The 15,434-nt window shown below is 44.0% G+C and overlaps 1 protein-coding gene across 2 annotated transcripts in view; it reads right to left on the reverse strand.

Moving 5' to 3' along the window:
• Positions 1–3,234, reverse strand: part of KL (klotho) — a 47,643-nt gene extending 44,409 nt beyond the window's left edge. For both annotated transcript variants that reach the window (XM_048953082.1, XM_048953072.1), the window contains exon 1: positions 2,452–3,234. In XM_048953082.1, coding sequence (XP_048809039.1) covers positions 2,452–3,195 — 744 coding nt within the window. In that variant the 5' untranslated portion in view covers positions 3,196–3,234. The remainder of the gene's footprint in view (positions 1–2,451) is intronic.
• Between the last annotated feature and the right edge of the window lie 12,200 nt (positions 3,235–15,434).

Genomic DNA, 15,434 nt, shown 5'->3' on the forward strand with positions numbered 1-15,434 from the left:
CTGGTAACTTTTCTGTCCTTAAGAATCTCTCTCTGCCTCTGCTGAAGCCTCCAACCTGGAGGAGTCACAGATGGGAGCTCCTCTCCATGAGCATCACATCCCCTTCTTTCTCTAGGAATGATCTGAGATTTTGGGTTCATATATGTAGAAGAGCTGAAAACATAACTTACCAATAATAAAAAAAAACAATCACATAGCAGGAAAAGGACACTAACAATCAGTGGACACTTTTGACCTTAATTGTATCTATGTTTCAGTTCCTCATTTGTGAAACATGGGAAATACAATGATACCTTACTGCCTTATGCTGTTGCATAAAAAGAAATGTTCAGCAATAGTGAACAAGCTGAATGATGGAGACTAGGAGAAAACCAATGCTGAGATTCTATTACTAAACCAAGTACTGGTAAACTTTCTTGGTTCAATTGTACTTTCTACAGTGCTTCTACAAGTTTGTGCCTCTGTTTCTCCTCTGGTAAATAGCAAAGGCACTTTCCTTCTTCATAGCACTTTTATGAAAACAACCACATGCTTCAGGTTATGAAAGACTCCAATACTGCAGTGATGTGGGATATCAATGCTTAGAACAGACAGCACTATGGAAAAGCCAAGGACAGACATGGCATTTATTTGTCTGTTCTCCAAGGCCTGTATTAATTTGAGTCTGAAGCTACAAACTGAACAATGGGTAGAGGGAAGAACTACACAGAATATGAACAGCCTCATTACCTGCTCATTTTGCACAGCACTTCAGAAAATAACAATAAAGTGACAGACAACATTAAAACTCTATCTCAGCAAGCCTACCACCCTTAAGTAATGATTCCAAGGTAATCTTCCTTTTGACAACCTGAGCGCTCACATTTGCAGCTAATGATTTCTGTCGCATGTCATCTGTAGGGAGAGAGACACAGAGCTTCAGCCCCTGAGGTTCTGCACCGCAGGCACCAAGCGACAGCCCTTGCCCTTGTGTGGAGCCCCACTGCCTTCAGAGTAACTATGCAAAGCACACCAAACAGCGCACCGACAGCTATGCAGTGACTCTCTGAACAGCACAAAAATGTGAGGTGATGCAGCCTTGCTGCAAAACTTGTGGCTAATCCTGCAAGTACTGATGTTTAGGAATAGTTCTATTCATTTACTCAGTTCAGTGAACTGAACTATCACAGCACAAACTTGTCTAGGTGCACCCTAAAGGCTGTTGAGAGTGCGAAGGTTTCTAGACCAGCAATTTCAGTGCCACCTGATATCTTGCCCACATCCTCCCCACCTATACTTTGTTTTAAAATATGTATACCTCTAAACAATGCAAAGGCAATGCAGGAAAGCAGCAAAAGGCTGAATAAGAAGTGTTGGATGTTTTCTTGAAGTTCTCATCTCATGCATGATACTCTACAACATAACTGCTGCGGGTAAGCCATGGTAAGCAGAAGAATGTTAGCAGAGAATGTAAACGTGCACTAAAGTATGACAGACCGTGCTTTGGAGGCCACATCACTCCTGCTAGACAGACAGGAGTCTAGCAGTCCTTTACCCTGCTGGTGAAAAGATTTGCACACAATTTTGCTTAATTCTCCCCAAGAATCCACAAATGCTTCCAGTACAAATTACAGTTATATTATATACTCTGTATAAAAATTATTTATAGCAAAGTATTTATGCCACTGACTAAACCAGCTGATGAGTAGAAATTCTTTTTTTTCCCCAAAATTCTTTACATTGTCAAAAAAGCCTGTATTTTGTCAAGAGCATCCTTCAGTATGACATTTCAGCTACCTCTACTGTCTCCACTAACTCAGTAAGACTTTTTTAAATTAAACGTTTAAATTCTTTCCGTAGATGTGTTGATTATCTCCACAGTAACTGCAAGCCAGTGCTGAACTGGCACAGCCGAATGTATCTCACCCATCCCCAATAGCACTTGCAAATGTTGGATGGCAGAAGTGAATATTTCTGTGGCATACCGAAAACATTTCAACTCCATGTCATAGAATGGCTTGGGATGGAAGGGACCTCAAAGATCATCTAGTACCACCCCCCTGCCATGGGCAAGGCTGCTAACCCCTTGATCTAGATCAGGTTGCCCAGGACCCCATTCAACCCAGCCTTGAACACCTTCAGGGATGGGGCATCTGCAACCTATCTGCCACTTTATTTTGTCACTACCTTAAGATAACTGCAAATACAAAGCTCATATCTCCAGTTTATGAAGCGTATGTTTTTTACCTGCCTGCCATCAAGGAGCAGTGGGCTTGTTCAGCCCCAGCCGTCATTCCACACTGATTTAGTTTCGAATCCAGCTGCTGCCCAGCAAATTGATCCATACAATGGGGAAGGCTGTGGGCACCCTTCCTGCTGACATAATCCAGGGGCTGAGGAGCCACCACAGCTCCTCTGATGGGAGGAGAAAGCCCCTTCCCACCACCCACTTTAGGGCCACCCATCATTTACCTGCAGCAAGTGGTGCGCCGCGCGGTAGCCCAGGCGCGGGCCGCCCTGCACGCCGGGTGGCAGCCGCCCAGTGCCATATCCGTGCCAGGCCACCACATAAGGGTTGTCCATGGTCAACCAGTAGCGGACCTGTGTGCCAAAATGCCGGAAGCAGAGCTCGGCGTAGTCACGGAAGAGGTTGGGCAGGACAGGGCTGACCCAGCCACCGTAGGCATCCTGCAAGCCCTGTGGCAGGTCCCAGTGGTAGAGAGTGACGACGGGCTCTATGCCCAGCTCCCGCAGGCGGCTCAGGACTCGGCCATAGTGGGCCAGCCCAATGGGATTGATGGGTGCTGTGCCGTTGGGCATCAGTCGAGTCCAGGCCAGCGAGAAGCGATAGTGGGAGACCCCCAGATGCCTCAGCCCCTCGATGTCACGGAAGATGTTGTTGTAGCTGTCGCTGGCCACATCTCCTCCCGTTGGACCTGGCAGGATGGACCCTGCTGGAGTAGTGGGTCGGTGGGTGAAGGTGTCCCAGATGGAAGCCCCTTTGCCGCCCTGTCGCCAGCCACCCTCGGTCTGATAGGCAGCGCTGCCCGCGCCCCAGAGGAAGCCGTCGGGGAACGTGTCGTGGAGGAAGAGCTGGTCCTGCGGGTAGAGCAGGCGGGCGAAGCGGGCCCAGGTGCCCGCGCCCTGCCCCGGTGCCCCAAGTAGAGGCCGCCCGAGCACCAACAGCACCAACAGCACCCGCGGCAGCGGAGCCATGCTCCCGGCGGGGCTCCGCGACGGCAGTTTCCTCCTCCCGCCCCCCCGCCGCCCCCTTTTATCCTCACTCCTCTACTTCCTCCCCGCCCCGGGGGCCTCGGTGGGCACGGCCATTAATAATTACCTCGGAGCTGCAGCCCGCATCCTTCCCGGCCGGCGAGGGAAGCGGAGCGGCTCCCGCTGGGAGTAGGGCTGCCTCGGGGGCGGGACCCGGGCTGAGACGGGGCGGGCGGCTGCGGGGCGCTGGAACCTAGCCGGCTGCCCTCTGCCCTTCGGAGTCGCCTCCTTCACCCCGGCCCCCCGGAGCGAAGATCGCAGCGTGCGCGGCCCTGCAGCCCCCCGGGTCCCTGCGGGAAGCCAGGAGCCCGTACCTGGACGCGGTTTCGGAGCCGCCCTCCTCCCCTCCCTCCTTTTGCTGCTGCTCCGTTAGCCTCCCGTCTCTCAGGGGACCCAAACCGCTTTCCCTAGGAGCCCCCGAGGGCCCCGACGCCGCATTCTCCCACCCCTCGCCGTCAGGGGAGCCGCGAAATCCCCGAGCCCCGAGGGGAGGGAGCATCTCTCAAGGGGAAAATGCGAGGAAATAAAGGTGCTGTGCTGATGGCTGCTGCTTTTACGCTTTTTTTTTTTTTTTTCCATCACCTGTTGGTTTCTTCATGACACTGTGTCAAGAGATATTGCCACTGTGATCACTTATAATAATAATTAAAGAGAGACTCGGTGACCATAGGTCTGACACCCCCAGTAATTCATGGACCGGCACCTCGCAGCCATATCACCTTCTTTCTGGAGTGGGAGGCTGGTACGTCTGGCTGCTTACTGAACACAGAACAATTTCCAATGAGAAATGCCTCGCAGGTCTTTATCCAGAGGAAACAAAACAACATGTACCTTTCATTCTGATTATTTTGTTACACTTTTCAACTGTCTGTGTGGGTGCTAAGGAAAGATCTCATACTAAAGACAGGTCTCAGGTTGCTGCTCATGTCTGCTTCAGACAACAAAACATGGGCAAGAACTGCCTCAACACATTGCAAAAACTCGGTATTTGGTTGTGTGAACTCTAACACAAGTTGGGACGCCTCAGAATAAAACGCCAATTAGACAGGCCGTTAGAGAGATGTTCCCAAGAGATAAAGTTATTGCTTAACTAAAGAATGAAGGCATTAAGAGCATTTCATGTTATTTTTAGAAAATAGACGCCCTCGAGGTAAAATTACAGGTAATCACTAGAAATGAGCTGATGGATTGAAATGCCTCTTGCAAGTTGCTGAAGATTTCCTCCAGCGCGTAGGATGGGGTTTTTGCACCATTCAGGTCCAGGCAGTTTCTATTAATGGTGATTAATTTGTTCCCACTCTGGGCAGATAAAGATCTGGATGGGGGGACCACTGTCAGCCCTTCCTAAAGGGAGGAAGACTGTGGTGTGGGAGCAGGCAAGTGGCGGGCTGGGCATCAGCTGCTATGAGTTTGCTATAGTCTGACAAGCTACTAATGTTTGATTACAGGCTAAGTTGAGTTCCAGCTGCAGCAACAGAAAAAGTTGTCAGTGTCACACAGGGGTTACAGAATCACAGAATGGCCAGGGTTGCAAGGAACCTCAAGCATCATGAGTCTCCAACCCCCCTGCCACATGCAGGGCCACCAACCTCCACATGCAATACTAGACCAGGCTGCCCAGGGCCCCATCCAATCTGGCCTTGAACACTTTCAGGGACGGGGCATCCACAACCTCTCTGGACAGCCTGTTCCAGCACCTCACCACTCTCTCTGTAAAGAACTTACTATGCGAGTGTTACTTAACTGTCAACTGTCTTACTTGCAGAAGCTGGAGGTCAGTTGGGTGCACTGCATCATTGGTTGGATAATAGGAAAACTTACCTGAAGGAGGGGTGAGGCATTGGAACAGGCACCCAGGGAGGTGGTGGAGTCACTATTCCTTCAAGTGTTTAAGAAATGTGAGATGTGGCACTGAGGGCCATGGTTAGTGGGCAGCATTGGTGGCAGATGGACGGTTGGACTAGATATCTTAGAGGTCTTCTTCAGCCTTAATGACTTTGATTCTCTGACTGTATTGCTGTGGTCCTTCCTGTGCAAAGAGTGAAAAGCCCTATTCCACTACTGACCCAATTTCAGTGGCAGTGTGCTGCCTTTGCTGGAGCTCACTGCCTGAGCATTTTGAAAAATGGGACATAAAGGAAAGAAAAATCTTCATGGCATTGGTATCAGTCAGCCTGGCTGAGATCTTCGTCAGCTTCTGGATGTGAATGTCTTCGTGAAAGCTGTCCAGTGAGCTGCAGTGACTGTGCTGCCAGAGAAGAAGCCTACTTTTGAGGGTTGAAATCTGGCCTTGAGTTCCTAACTTGTTTCATCTCTATATGCGTCTGTAACATGAAAGCTATTTCTCTTCTCTTCTCTTCTCTTCTCTTCCCTTCTCTTCTCTTCTCTTCTCTTCTCTTCTCTTCTCTTCTCTTCTCTTCTCTTCTCTTCTCTTCTCTTCTCTTCTCTTCTCTTCTCTTCTCTTCTCTTCTCTTCTCTTCTCTTCTCTTCTCTTCTCTTCTCTTCTCTTCTCTTCTCTTCTCTTCTCTTCTCTTCTCTCCTCTCCTCTCCTCTCCTCTCCTCTCCTCTCCTCTCCTCTCCTCTCCTCTCCTCTCCTCTCCTCTCCTCTCCTCTTTTCTCTCTTCTCTTTTTTTCTATGTAAATATAAAATATAGTTGCTTGGAGGGTTGGTTTTTCATTTTTGTTTTGTTTTTGTTTATGTTTTTGTTTTGATTTGTTTTGTTGCAGAGAAAGCTTGATTTCATAGTTTAGAACAGCACAGTCACCCATGCTCTGGTCCAATATATATTTTTTCCGCTCTGGCAAATCCTGTGCAGAACCATGCAGAAAGGTCAGCCAAACACTTGCAGACACACGGAGCTCCCTCCCTCCTGCTCCTTGAGTTCAAAGCTTGTCTCCATTGCATCTGTGCTGCTGAGCCAGCACACTGCCAATCTGCCTCAGGTTGGCAGGTTGGGATTTGTTACCTTCCAGCCTTCTTTGTACTGCTGATTAGTGAGGGTTCAATTTTTGATAATATATATAATGGACACTGTAGGTGTCAGTATAATTTTCATTCAGGCTGTGCTGTGGAATTCTCTGCCAGCTGTGCAGGCAGGACATGCAATCAAATCCGACAGCGTTCTGACCAGGCGTTGCTCTTTCTATCCCAAAGAGGCTTCCAGTTCCAATACTGACATTTTTAGGTAAAATAGCTCTATTATTGCTTTAGATTCATTTGACAGTTTTCCCCGAAGTCACATCATGCATTGTCTCCAAGCAGCAAATCCCTTTCTCATCTGAAAATCTCTGCAGAAGAACTCTGCAGCCTTATATTGGTAGTATCTGTGCTCATCACTGTGGCAGAACAAGTGCCTGGGACAGCCATCTTCTGTTTTAATGCTCCTTCTCTGTTGACAAGGCTGTTTCCAAACATACACAAGCATGCGTTCAGTTGAAAATAGCATTGTATAATAGATTTACAGCCTCAGCATTTCTCAAGGCACAAAACTCACTATCCATTGGGGACACTGCGTAAAAAAATTATCCTCCGAATTAGATTTGTGCATTTTCCCCTACCGCTTCCACCACCACATAACTGTTCTAATTCCCAACACATTTTACTTCCACTTGCTGATGACTAGTTGTTCCCAGTGGAAAGCTGTGTAATAGCTTCTAGATTTACCTTCTTCATCACTGACAGTATGTCTCAGCCTACCAGGCAAATAAGCTCTTCCTCAATTCTCTCAGAAAGAGAGTGCAAGTTCAATTTGCTTAAAAAAATGTATCCTTCCATAGCCATTCCTTCTTCCTCCCTTGATCCCACCAACTGTATGCATTCATAGTACATTCTGAAGGACTTTTAAGGCAGACTTTTTAACAGACTGTAGTGAAATTAGAAACATAGCATCGTCAGGTCCAAAATACCCCTGCTGGTGTAATGAACTAGCTTGGGAATACTTGGGAAGATGTCAAATCCACCTCTGTTATAGAAGTAATTAGCAAATTGCATCAGATTGGATATAATGAGGTTCAGCAGAGCAAAGTGCAAGATTTTGCACTTGGGCCGAATTCATTCCATATATGTATTCAAACCAGGAGAAGAACTCTTTGACAGTAGCCCTGCTGAGAAGGACGTTGGCGTCCTGGTTGATGAAAAACTGAACATGAGCCAGCAGTGTGCTCTTGCAGCCCAAAAGGTCAGTGGTATCCTGGGTTCATCAGCAGAGGAGTGGCCAGCAGGGTAAGAGGAGTGATTGTCCCCCTCTATTCTTCCCTGCTGAGCTCCCATTTGCAGTACTGCATCCAGGTCTGGGGCCCTCAACACAGGAAAGATGTGGAGCTTTTGAGAAGGGGTCAGAGGAGGGCCACGGGGATGGTCCAAGGGCTGGAGCACCTTTCCTATGAAGACAGGCTGAAGGAACTGGTATTGTTCAGCATGGAAAAGAGAAGACCTAATTGCAGCCTTCCAAAATTTAAAAGGAGCTTATAAACATGAGAGAAATCAAGTTTTTGTAAGGGTAGATAGTGATAGGATAAGAGGGAATGGTTTTAAACTAAAGGAGGGGATATTTAGATCAGATGTAAGGGGGAAGTTACTTACTGAGAGAGAGGTGAGGTGCTGCAACAGGCTGCCCAGACAAGTTTGTGGATGATCTGGTCCCTGGAGGTGTTTAAGCCCAGTTTGGACAGGGCCTTGGGCAACTTGATCTAGTACTTGATCTAACAGTTGGCAACCCTCCCTGTGGCAGGGAGATTAGAACTTGATGATCTCTGAGGTCCTTTCCAACCAAAGCCATTCTGTGATTCTATGATTGGACATAAAAAGATTTTTTATGATAAGAGTAGTAAGGCACTGCAAGAGGTTGCCCAGAGAGGTGGTGGATGCTCCATCTCTGGAAACGCTCAAGGTCAGGATGGATGGGGCTCTGAGCACCTGATGGAGCTGTAGGCATCCCTGTGCATTGCAGGGGAGTTGAACTAAATAACCTTTAGTGGCCCCTTCCAACTCAAATGATTCTATGATTCTGTGATGATTCTATGATAAACCATCCATATCTGCTTTGTTGTAATAGAGAAGTGTCATAGAGAACCTGAAATGCCTTTTTTGTTGTCTGAGGATTCCATCCATCTATTGTATCTAGTGTGACAAATCCTTTTTGGATCATAAAAGACACTCAGTTTTTCTCCTTTATTCTGTGGTGGGATTTAGTGTGAGGGTAGGAAATCAGAAATCTAAATTCAGAACATTTTCATTCACTTTTGTAACTGTGTTTCCAAAAAGTGGGCAAATGCACAACATCCCCTTCTGTGGAAGTAGAATTCTGAATCCTTTGAATCCCTTGTTGGAGGGTGACCAGAAGTAACTTCAAGTCACACCTACAAATGGCTACTTTATTTGTATGTCCCCCTATTAAAACCCAGGAGGTGACAAGTGTTATCTGGATCCTTCCTTTTACCTGAATTGAAGGGGCTACAAAACCTTCCCATTCTTACAAACCAGTAAACCCATTTCAACTCCCAAATCACAGAAGGTGATGAGGGAAGGGAAGAAAGGTGAAATAACTTCTTGAAATGGAATTTTAAAAGTCGTCTTGGAAATGCCATCTTTTACTTCTGGAAGATCTCAAACCACTCTCCATTACCCAGATGATAAAGCAAAGTTGTGTTTAATGTTCCTGTCTTCAAAAGTACCAGGAAACTCCTTCTGAGCTGGTGGGAGAAGACAGAAGTAAAAAAGCATGGTTTCTCTTCCAGGGGAAGTGAAGAGGTGGGTACAGCCTCTCTAGTCTGAAAGTGGGTAGGGGAGATGAGCTTGGTTGGCAAGGAGAGGCCAGAGCAGAGGGAGAGGATAGAAAGGAATGGAGAAAAGATAGAAAAAAGTGCTCTTTGCCAACTCAGCCATCCAGCTTTCAAGCCACAGGCTTTGTCTGTGTTTTAGACAGCAAGCTAACCCAGGCAGCAGTAGCTGGAGAAACACTCTGGCCTCTGCATAGTCTGCTGGACTGGTGAGAACAAGTAAGGTGTATATCCAGGGAACTTACAGACCAAACAGGGAGTTGTCCGATGAATTAAGGCATTTTTAACGTAGACAATCCTGGAAAATCAAGGGAGTGGATCACTCTCAAGGGTGAAAGAGATTTAACAATTTATATGGGATCTAGTAGATGGATCTCAACCCTAAGAGCTGCATCCCTGTGAAAATCCCAGTTTGTGATTTCTGATATAATCTAAAAAACAGCACAAATCATTTCACTCACTTCTATTTTAATTACTGTTTGTGGTACACTGTTATCATTTTGAAACCAGTTTCATTCAGTCTCCACATGATGGCTCAAAGCTTGAATCTTGTGGCTCAGTCTAGTGCTATTAACACTCTAAAGACATGTATGGCGATTTTTCATGTACAATCATCCTATCTTTTCGGTTCAGGCACTTTTGAGGCATTTCCCTTCACTCTTCAAATTCCTGTTGTTTTAAAACCTCTGGCAAAATGCCACGTCTTCAATGAAGAGAAAGATCCATGGAGGTTTGAATGAAGAAATAAAAAGCACTACTATTAAAAAATGAAAATGCAGTGCTGAGTTTTGCATACATGGGTGTTGGATTTTTTATACATTAAACTCAGATAGTGAAGAATATCCTGCAGAACAGCTTCTATCATCATATCTTTAGATCATTTTCCATAGAAAAAATGGATAAGAATTACTCCTCATAAAGTCATAGAGCAAGACAAGCTAGTTATTGATAAATCTGCATTTCAGTGTGAGGATGAATGACACCTTAGTTCAGATATTCGCTTCTTGCTGGCTTCAGCTCATGCCAGTATTGGTTAGTTTTACTGTAGACAAAGACATTTCATACAGAAATAGGAATGGTTTTAGGAAATGTTGTAGTGTTTTGATTCTCTTTAAGAATTTCTGCCTAGATGACTTTTCAGCAGATGAAATTTATGCCATTTTAAACTGAGCAGAATTGAAACTTTGTAAGCTAGTCATTTAAACTATATTGCACTGCTGCCTTACTAAATTACAGATAACATATCTGCAAATACAGAAATATTTTTCTGGGCTACAGGCATATGATGCTCTTTGATAAACACTAATTGTATTATACAAAAGTAATTTTAAAAAATAGCAAAAACTCAGTCTGTACTGCTTGAGATGTGTAACGCTGCAGTGTGATTTATAATCAATGGAGAAACCATTCAGTCTTTTACTGCATGCTTCATATTCATGTAAATGTACTTCAGAGCTATTCCCATGTAATCTAGCAAGGCTGTACTCCTGTGTTCCTGAGATTGGCTCAAAACTATTGGGAATTTAAGACATTTCCAAAACACTAAGTATGCACAATAACTTCTAAGAGCTTTCAGGGCCTATTTCTTCAAATATAGTTGCAGAACTGAACTAGATTAGGCCAAGATATTGCAACAACTCAGTCTTGAAAAGTAAACCTTTTTAATAACAATAAGAAAAAGCCTTGAGGAGTACTGCAGAGAATTTCATCTTGAGACATGAAAGCATAGATGCATGCCCAGTAGCCAAAGCATTAAACATTCAGCATTTCTTCACAGCTGCTATTCAGAAGAATCAATACTCCAAAAACTGAAAGTTGAATGATTTCTACAGTAAGGTTTTTGTGAGGGTTTTTTGGTAATATTTTTTTTTCTTCCCAGTGCTTTCCCTGAGATTTCTGAACAGTGCTTGAGGAAATAGCTTTGTATCACATTGCAGAGCAGCAGTCACCAGCCACGACTGTCCAAGTGATCAGGTCAAATGGAAAGATGGAGGAATTATCTGTGGGTTCCTGCTTGGCCCTGTGGGTGGGACAGCAGCGGAGACTCAAACACTTCTATGAAATCTTAAAATATCTGAAATTTTAAGATTGGAGCTGTGCAACTAAGTGACGAGAAGCTTGAGACTGTACTCATTGATAGCGCTGTCATCCCACTCTTGTTGAAGACATTTGGGTCCCTGAGTCTCAAACTGAGTCTCATCCCACTAGTACTATGATGGGATTTTTTATCATATTTGTACACCATACATCTACTGCCATGATTAGTATAATGTCTTGCTTTACCTACATCTGAAATCTTTTGAGAAATAAGACCCCCATCTCTTCTTTAAGGTGAAATTAGAATAATATTTACTAAGAGTGTTCTGATCCTTATACTTCCTCCTGGGCAAGAGTTGAACTGTTACATGTTTTAGGTTTATTGCCTTCTTTAACTGATAAGCTAACAACATCTTCCTTGAACCAGAACAGAAGAGGTGAATTAGGAAGATGTATGCACTATCAATGTCTTCTGTTCTGTGACACTGAGTGCTTATGAGATTATTGTGAATTTTCTCAAGACTGGTGATTAGATTTCCACTAGCCACTCTGCATTTCCCCTACAGCGTCACAGAAGGGTGAGCAATATGATAAGCAAAGAGGAGCTATTCCTTTTTTACAGTGCCAATTGCCAAATGCAGGATTAAGTAAGTCAAAGTAAGTCTACAGTGAATAAGCAACACGTTGCCACGTTGATGTGTTAGCTCCTTTCATTTAGCAGGTAGCTTTAGAAAACATCTGTGTGATTCTAAGAAAAATTGCATTTGACATGTCTGTTCAATGTGTGTGAGAAAAGTCCCAAATCTAGGCTGAAGGAAACACTGAATAAGTTTTGATGTATGTATATCTGAGGTATGAGTAGAAAAGTTAAGCAGAATAATTCTCAGAAATTGTAGGGCCTGCAGGAAGATTTTCTACTGATTGGTACAAGTATCTTCAGTAAGCACTTTCCAGGTGCAAATCTTTCATTTACTATGCTCTTTTATATATGCCCAGAATGTAACCCATGCAAAAATTCAGCTTGAAAAAACACTTTGGAGTCTGCATAACTACGTTCAATTGCATTCGTTGCTGCGAGAATGTTCTCTCTCACCAGCATGGTGTATGTACTCTTCATCCAAACCTAGATTTATAAAACTGAAAAAAAAACATCCTTTGTAGCAAAAATTCTTTCATGTGCACACAGTGAGGCAGTCCCACCCACAGAGAGAAAAGCAGACCACTGGCATTACGAAACATGCTTCATAGGAGACAGCAGTGAGTTTTAAATGTATTAGGTACTAAAAACGTGCTAGGATTAGGCATTATCAAGCAATTCCTCCTCTGGGCTGAAACAGGGAAAGGACTTCTTGCAGGCAAAGCAAGGGGGAAACAGTATTTAGTGAAATAATTTCTCTAATACTTATGAAGGAGTGGCTATTGAGTGAGCTATGCATTTGGGCCATGCTGTCAGGGCAGGTGTTTGTGGACAACTGATGGTGAGAAAGATTGGAATGGCATTTTCTGCTTCAACTCTGTAGCTACCAAGAAGAATTCATCTTGGCTTTTGTTTTTTTTTTTTTTAATTATTTAAGTTTTCATTTAAATTCCTGTTCTGATCTTCAGGTGGGAAACACAGGTTACCTGAAAGTAATGGGTCTGTGTCAATTTCTCTTCATTCTTTCTGTCTTCAGTTCATATCTACTTCTTAATTAAAAAGCTGAAATTTTTGAGGAATGCAATTTACTAAATACTTCCATTTATTTTTTCATGCCTTTATTTCATTGCCTCTAGAGAATCTCCTTTCTGTGTGCAGTGGCTTTTCTGGATGTTCCCTGGCAGTGGGTGTGCTGTGAGGGCAGTACCAACGCCTGCAGTGTGTGAGACTTGTCTTGGCATGTTTGTTATTATTATTTCACCCAGCCAGCGGCATTTCAGGGGAGATCGTGAACAAATGCAGGAAAATAGTGATTTATCAAAGCGTGGCAGGTATCTGAAAAAAGCTAAGCAAATTTTCATGCAGCATGAGAAGAGTGCTTCCCGAGGCTGAGGGCATCCTCCACAGTTTCACAGCTATCAGCGCAGTCGGTGCTGTCAGACCTCAGGGTCAGCAAATCTGTTCTCCAGGGGCTGCAGCCTTGCTCTTGTCTCTTGAAAATGATGACAGCCTTGGCTTGGTGCAAAGGCTCAGCCTGGTTTACTGCCTCCAAGCCATGGCCTTTACACTCCGATGACCTGATTGGTGAGGCATTGCATGTTTCCCTGAAACAAGGTGTTGACACCACTCTGTAGTCGTCCTCCTGGCTAACGTAACTCCTTCCTAACTCCTCTGTTACAGTGATGCAAACAAGCCAGGTATCTCATTTCGCACACATCGTTGCTTAGCTGCATCCTGCCCTTGTTCTCTTCCCTTCCTCCATCTTTCATCCCTCTTTCCCTTCATCTGAATCCTAGGCCATACAACACAGTCGCTCCTTCCACTCATCCCATGAGAGAAACGTGCACTCCAAAGCAGCATCTCACATGCTTTTCTTTATTGCTTTAGCTCATGTAGAGGAATTCTGTTTTGTTCTCAATTCATTAGGCCCATATATGAACAATACTGAATGGTGCTGCAGAATAAACTCTCTAACAATAAACATCACCAAAATATCTACATTCCTTAAGGAAGAGGTAGGAAGGACCTTTAAAGTACTTATGCAACCTGCTTTTTTTTTTGCAGTGTCTTTTCTCAGCTTTATGTACCCTGTGATATAATAAAGCTGTGTATAGATAGTGAAGCTTCCACTAAAGCATAATATGATAGAATGCACTGAGTTGGAATGAACCCACAAGAATCACTGAGTCCAACTCCAATAGCCTGCTTAGCATTCTATGGAATAATAACAGTGGGAAAAGCTCTAGTACGGGTGTAGGTTTAAAACTACATATTTAGGTGTAGTTTTAAGAAAGAGAATAATCTTCACCAACAGAAACACATTTATGCTCCTTTAATTGGAGCTTGAATCCATGAGAAAGTCTCTGGATGGTAACAAGTTCAGGCTGATCTGCAGTTTGGAGAGAAGGATAATGAAAGACAGAACAAATGTGATTTGGTAAAAATGGTCAAAAACTTGGTAAAAGAGAGAATTCATTGAGAATGAAAATAAAAAAATTAGCATTTTTTTCCAAAGTATTTATGAGTTTCTGTTCCTGTTTGGAACTGGGAAATGCCTTGGTCACCCACAGGATCATTGTTTGAATAAAGTAACCCAGCAGCCCTAGAAGGCTGCTATTATATTCCCATGAGGAATGAAACCTGGGTATTCTTTCCAGAGCCACTTCTCCTGAAATCATCTGCTGGCCCAGCTGTGGTGTGCTTGAGCACTCATCCATTGATCTGTTTGATTACCATTTTCTGGCTCTGCTTTTGGACAAGTCTTTGCAAGACAGATCTGCTACAAACAAGAGCAGCCATAACCACTGTGGACCTGAGCCAAATGGTGTTACTTAGCCAGAAGCCAAGAATCGGTGTCTTTTACACTCTTCTCTCTTTTTCAGCAGCATAGACATAGCCAAAAGCACAATTAACTCTTTCTGTTTGGTACTGGCAATATATTTTTAATCTACACATGTATCAATAACCAGTGAACCCTATCTGTAAGTCATCCATCCTTCCTGACTGCTGCTTGATAAGGTCTTCCTCCTCCAGCAATGCTCTAAATCATAGAATCATTCAAATTGGAATTTAAAAGCCATCTGGTCTAACTTCCCTGCAGTGAACAGGGGCACTTACAGCTCGATCAGGGAGCTCAGAGCCCTGTCCAGCCTGACCTCAAGTGTCTTCAGGGATGGGGCACCCACCAACTCTCTGGGCAAAATGATGTACAACTTTCTGAAAATGGAGACAAATATCTGTTCAAGTCCATGCATACTTCTAAAACCATTTTCTTTGAGTCTGTGTCACAATGACATGAACACATTAACTGAGTTTCTCAACTCCTTCTGTCTTGGGGTTGGGAATGTGAAAGATCAGGATTTTATCCAGGTGTTTGCTGGGACCAGCTCACCCCTGAGGACTGGTCACCTGCAGCTTAGGAGATTTAAGGTTCTTCAGCTGCAAGGAAAGAAGTGGATGAAGGCCAGCTGGGCGTGTGGACAATGTGGGAAAATGTTTATTGGTGAGCTCAGGAGTGTAAAAAGGAGATATTATTTAAATACATTAAGAGAAAGAGGGGAAAAATTAAATTAGTCAATGAATACAGACTAAAGTAACAGCACAATATCCTCTTCAGTTTCTGTCTGCAAAAAGTTTACCTACAAATTCTCACAAAAATTTCCAATGTCTTTAAGCCCCAACTATTTGGCAGAACTGTTTATCATACATGTTAACATTATTAATGTTATTT

This window comes from Lagopus muta, chromosome 1 (genome assembly GCF_023343835.1).
Source record: "Lagopus muta isolate bLagMut1 chromosome 1, bLagMut1 primary, whole genome shotgun sequence".
NCBI classification, from domain to species: domain Eukaryota; kingdom Metazoa; phylum Chordata; class Aves; order Galliformes; family Phasianidae; genus Lagopus; species Lagopus muta.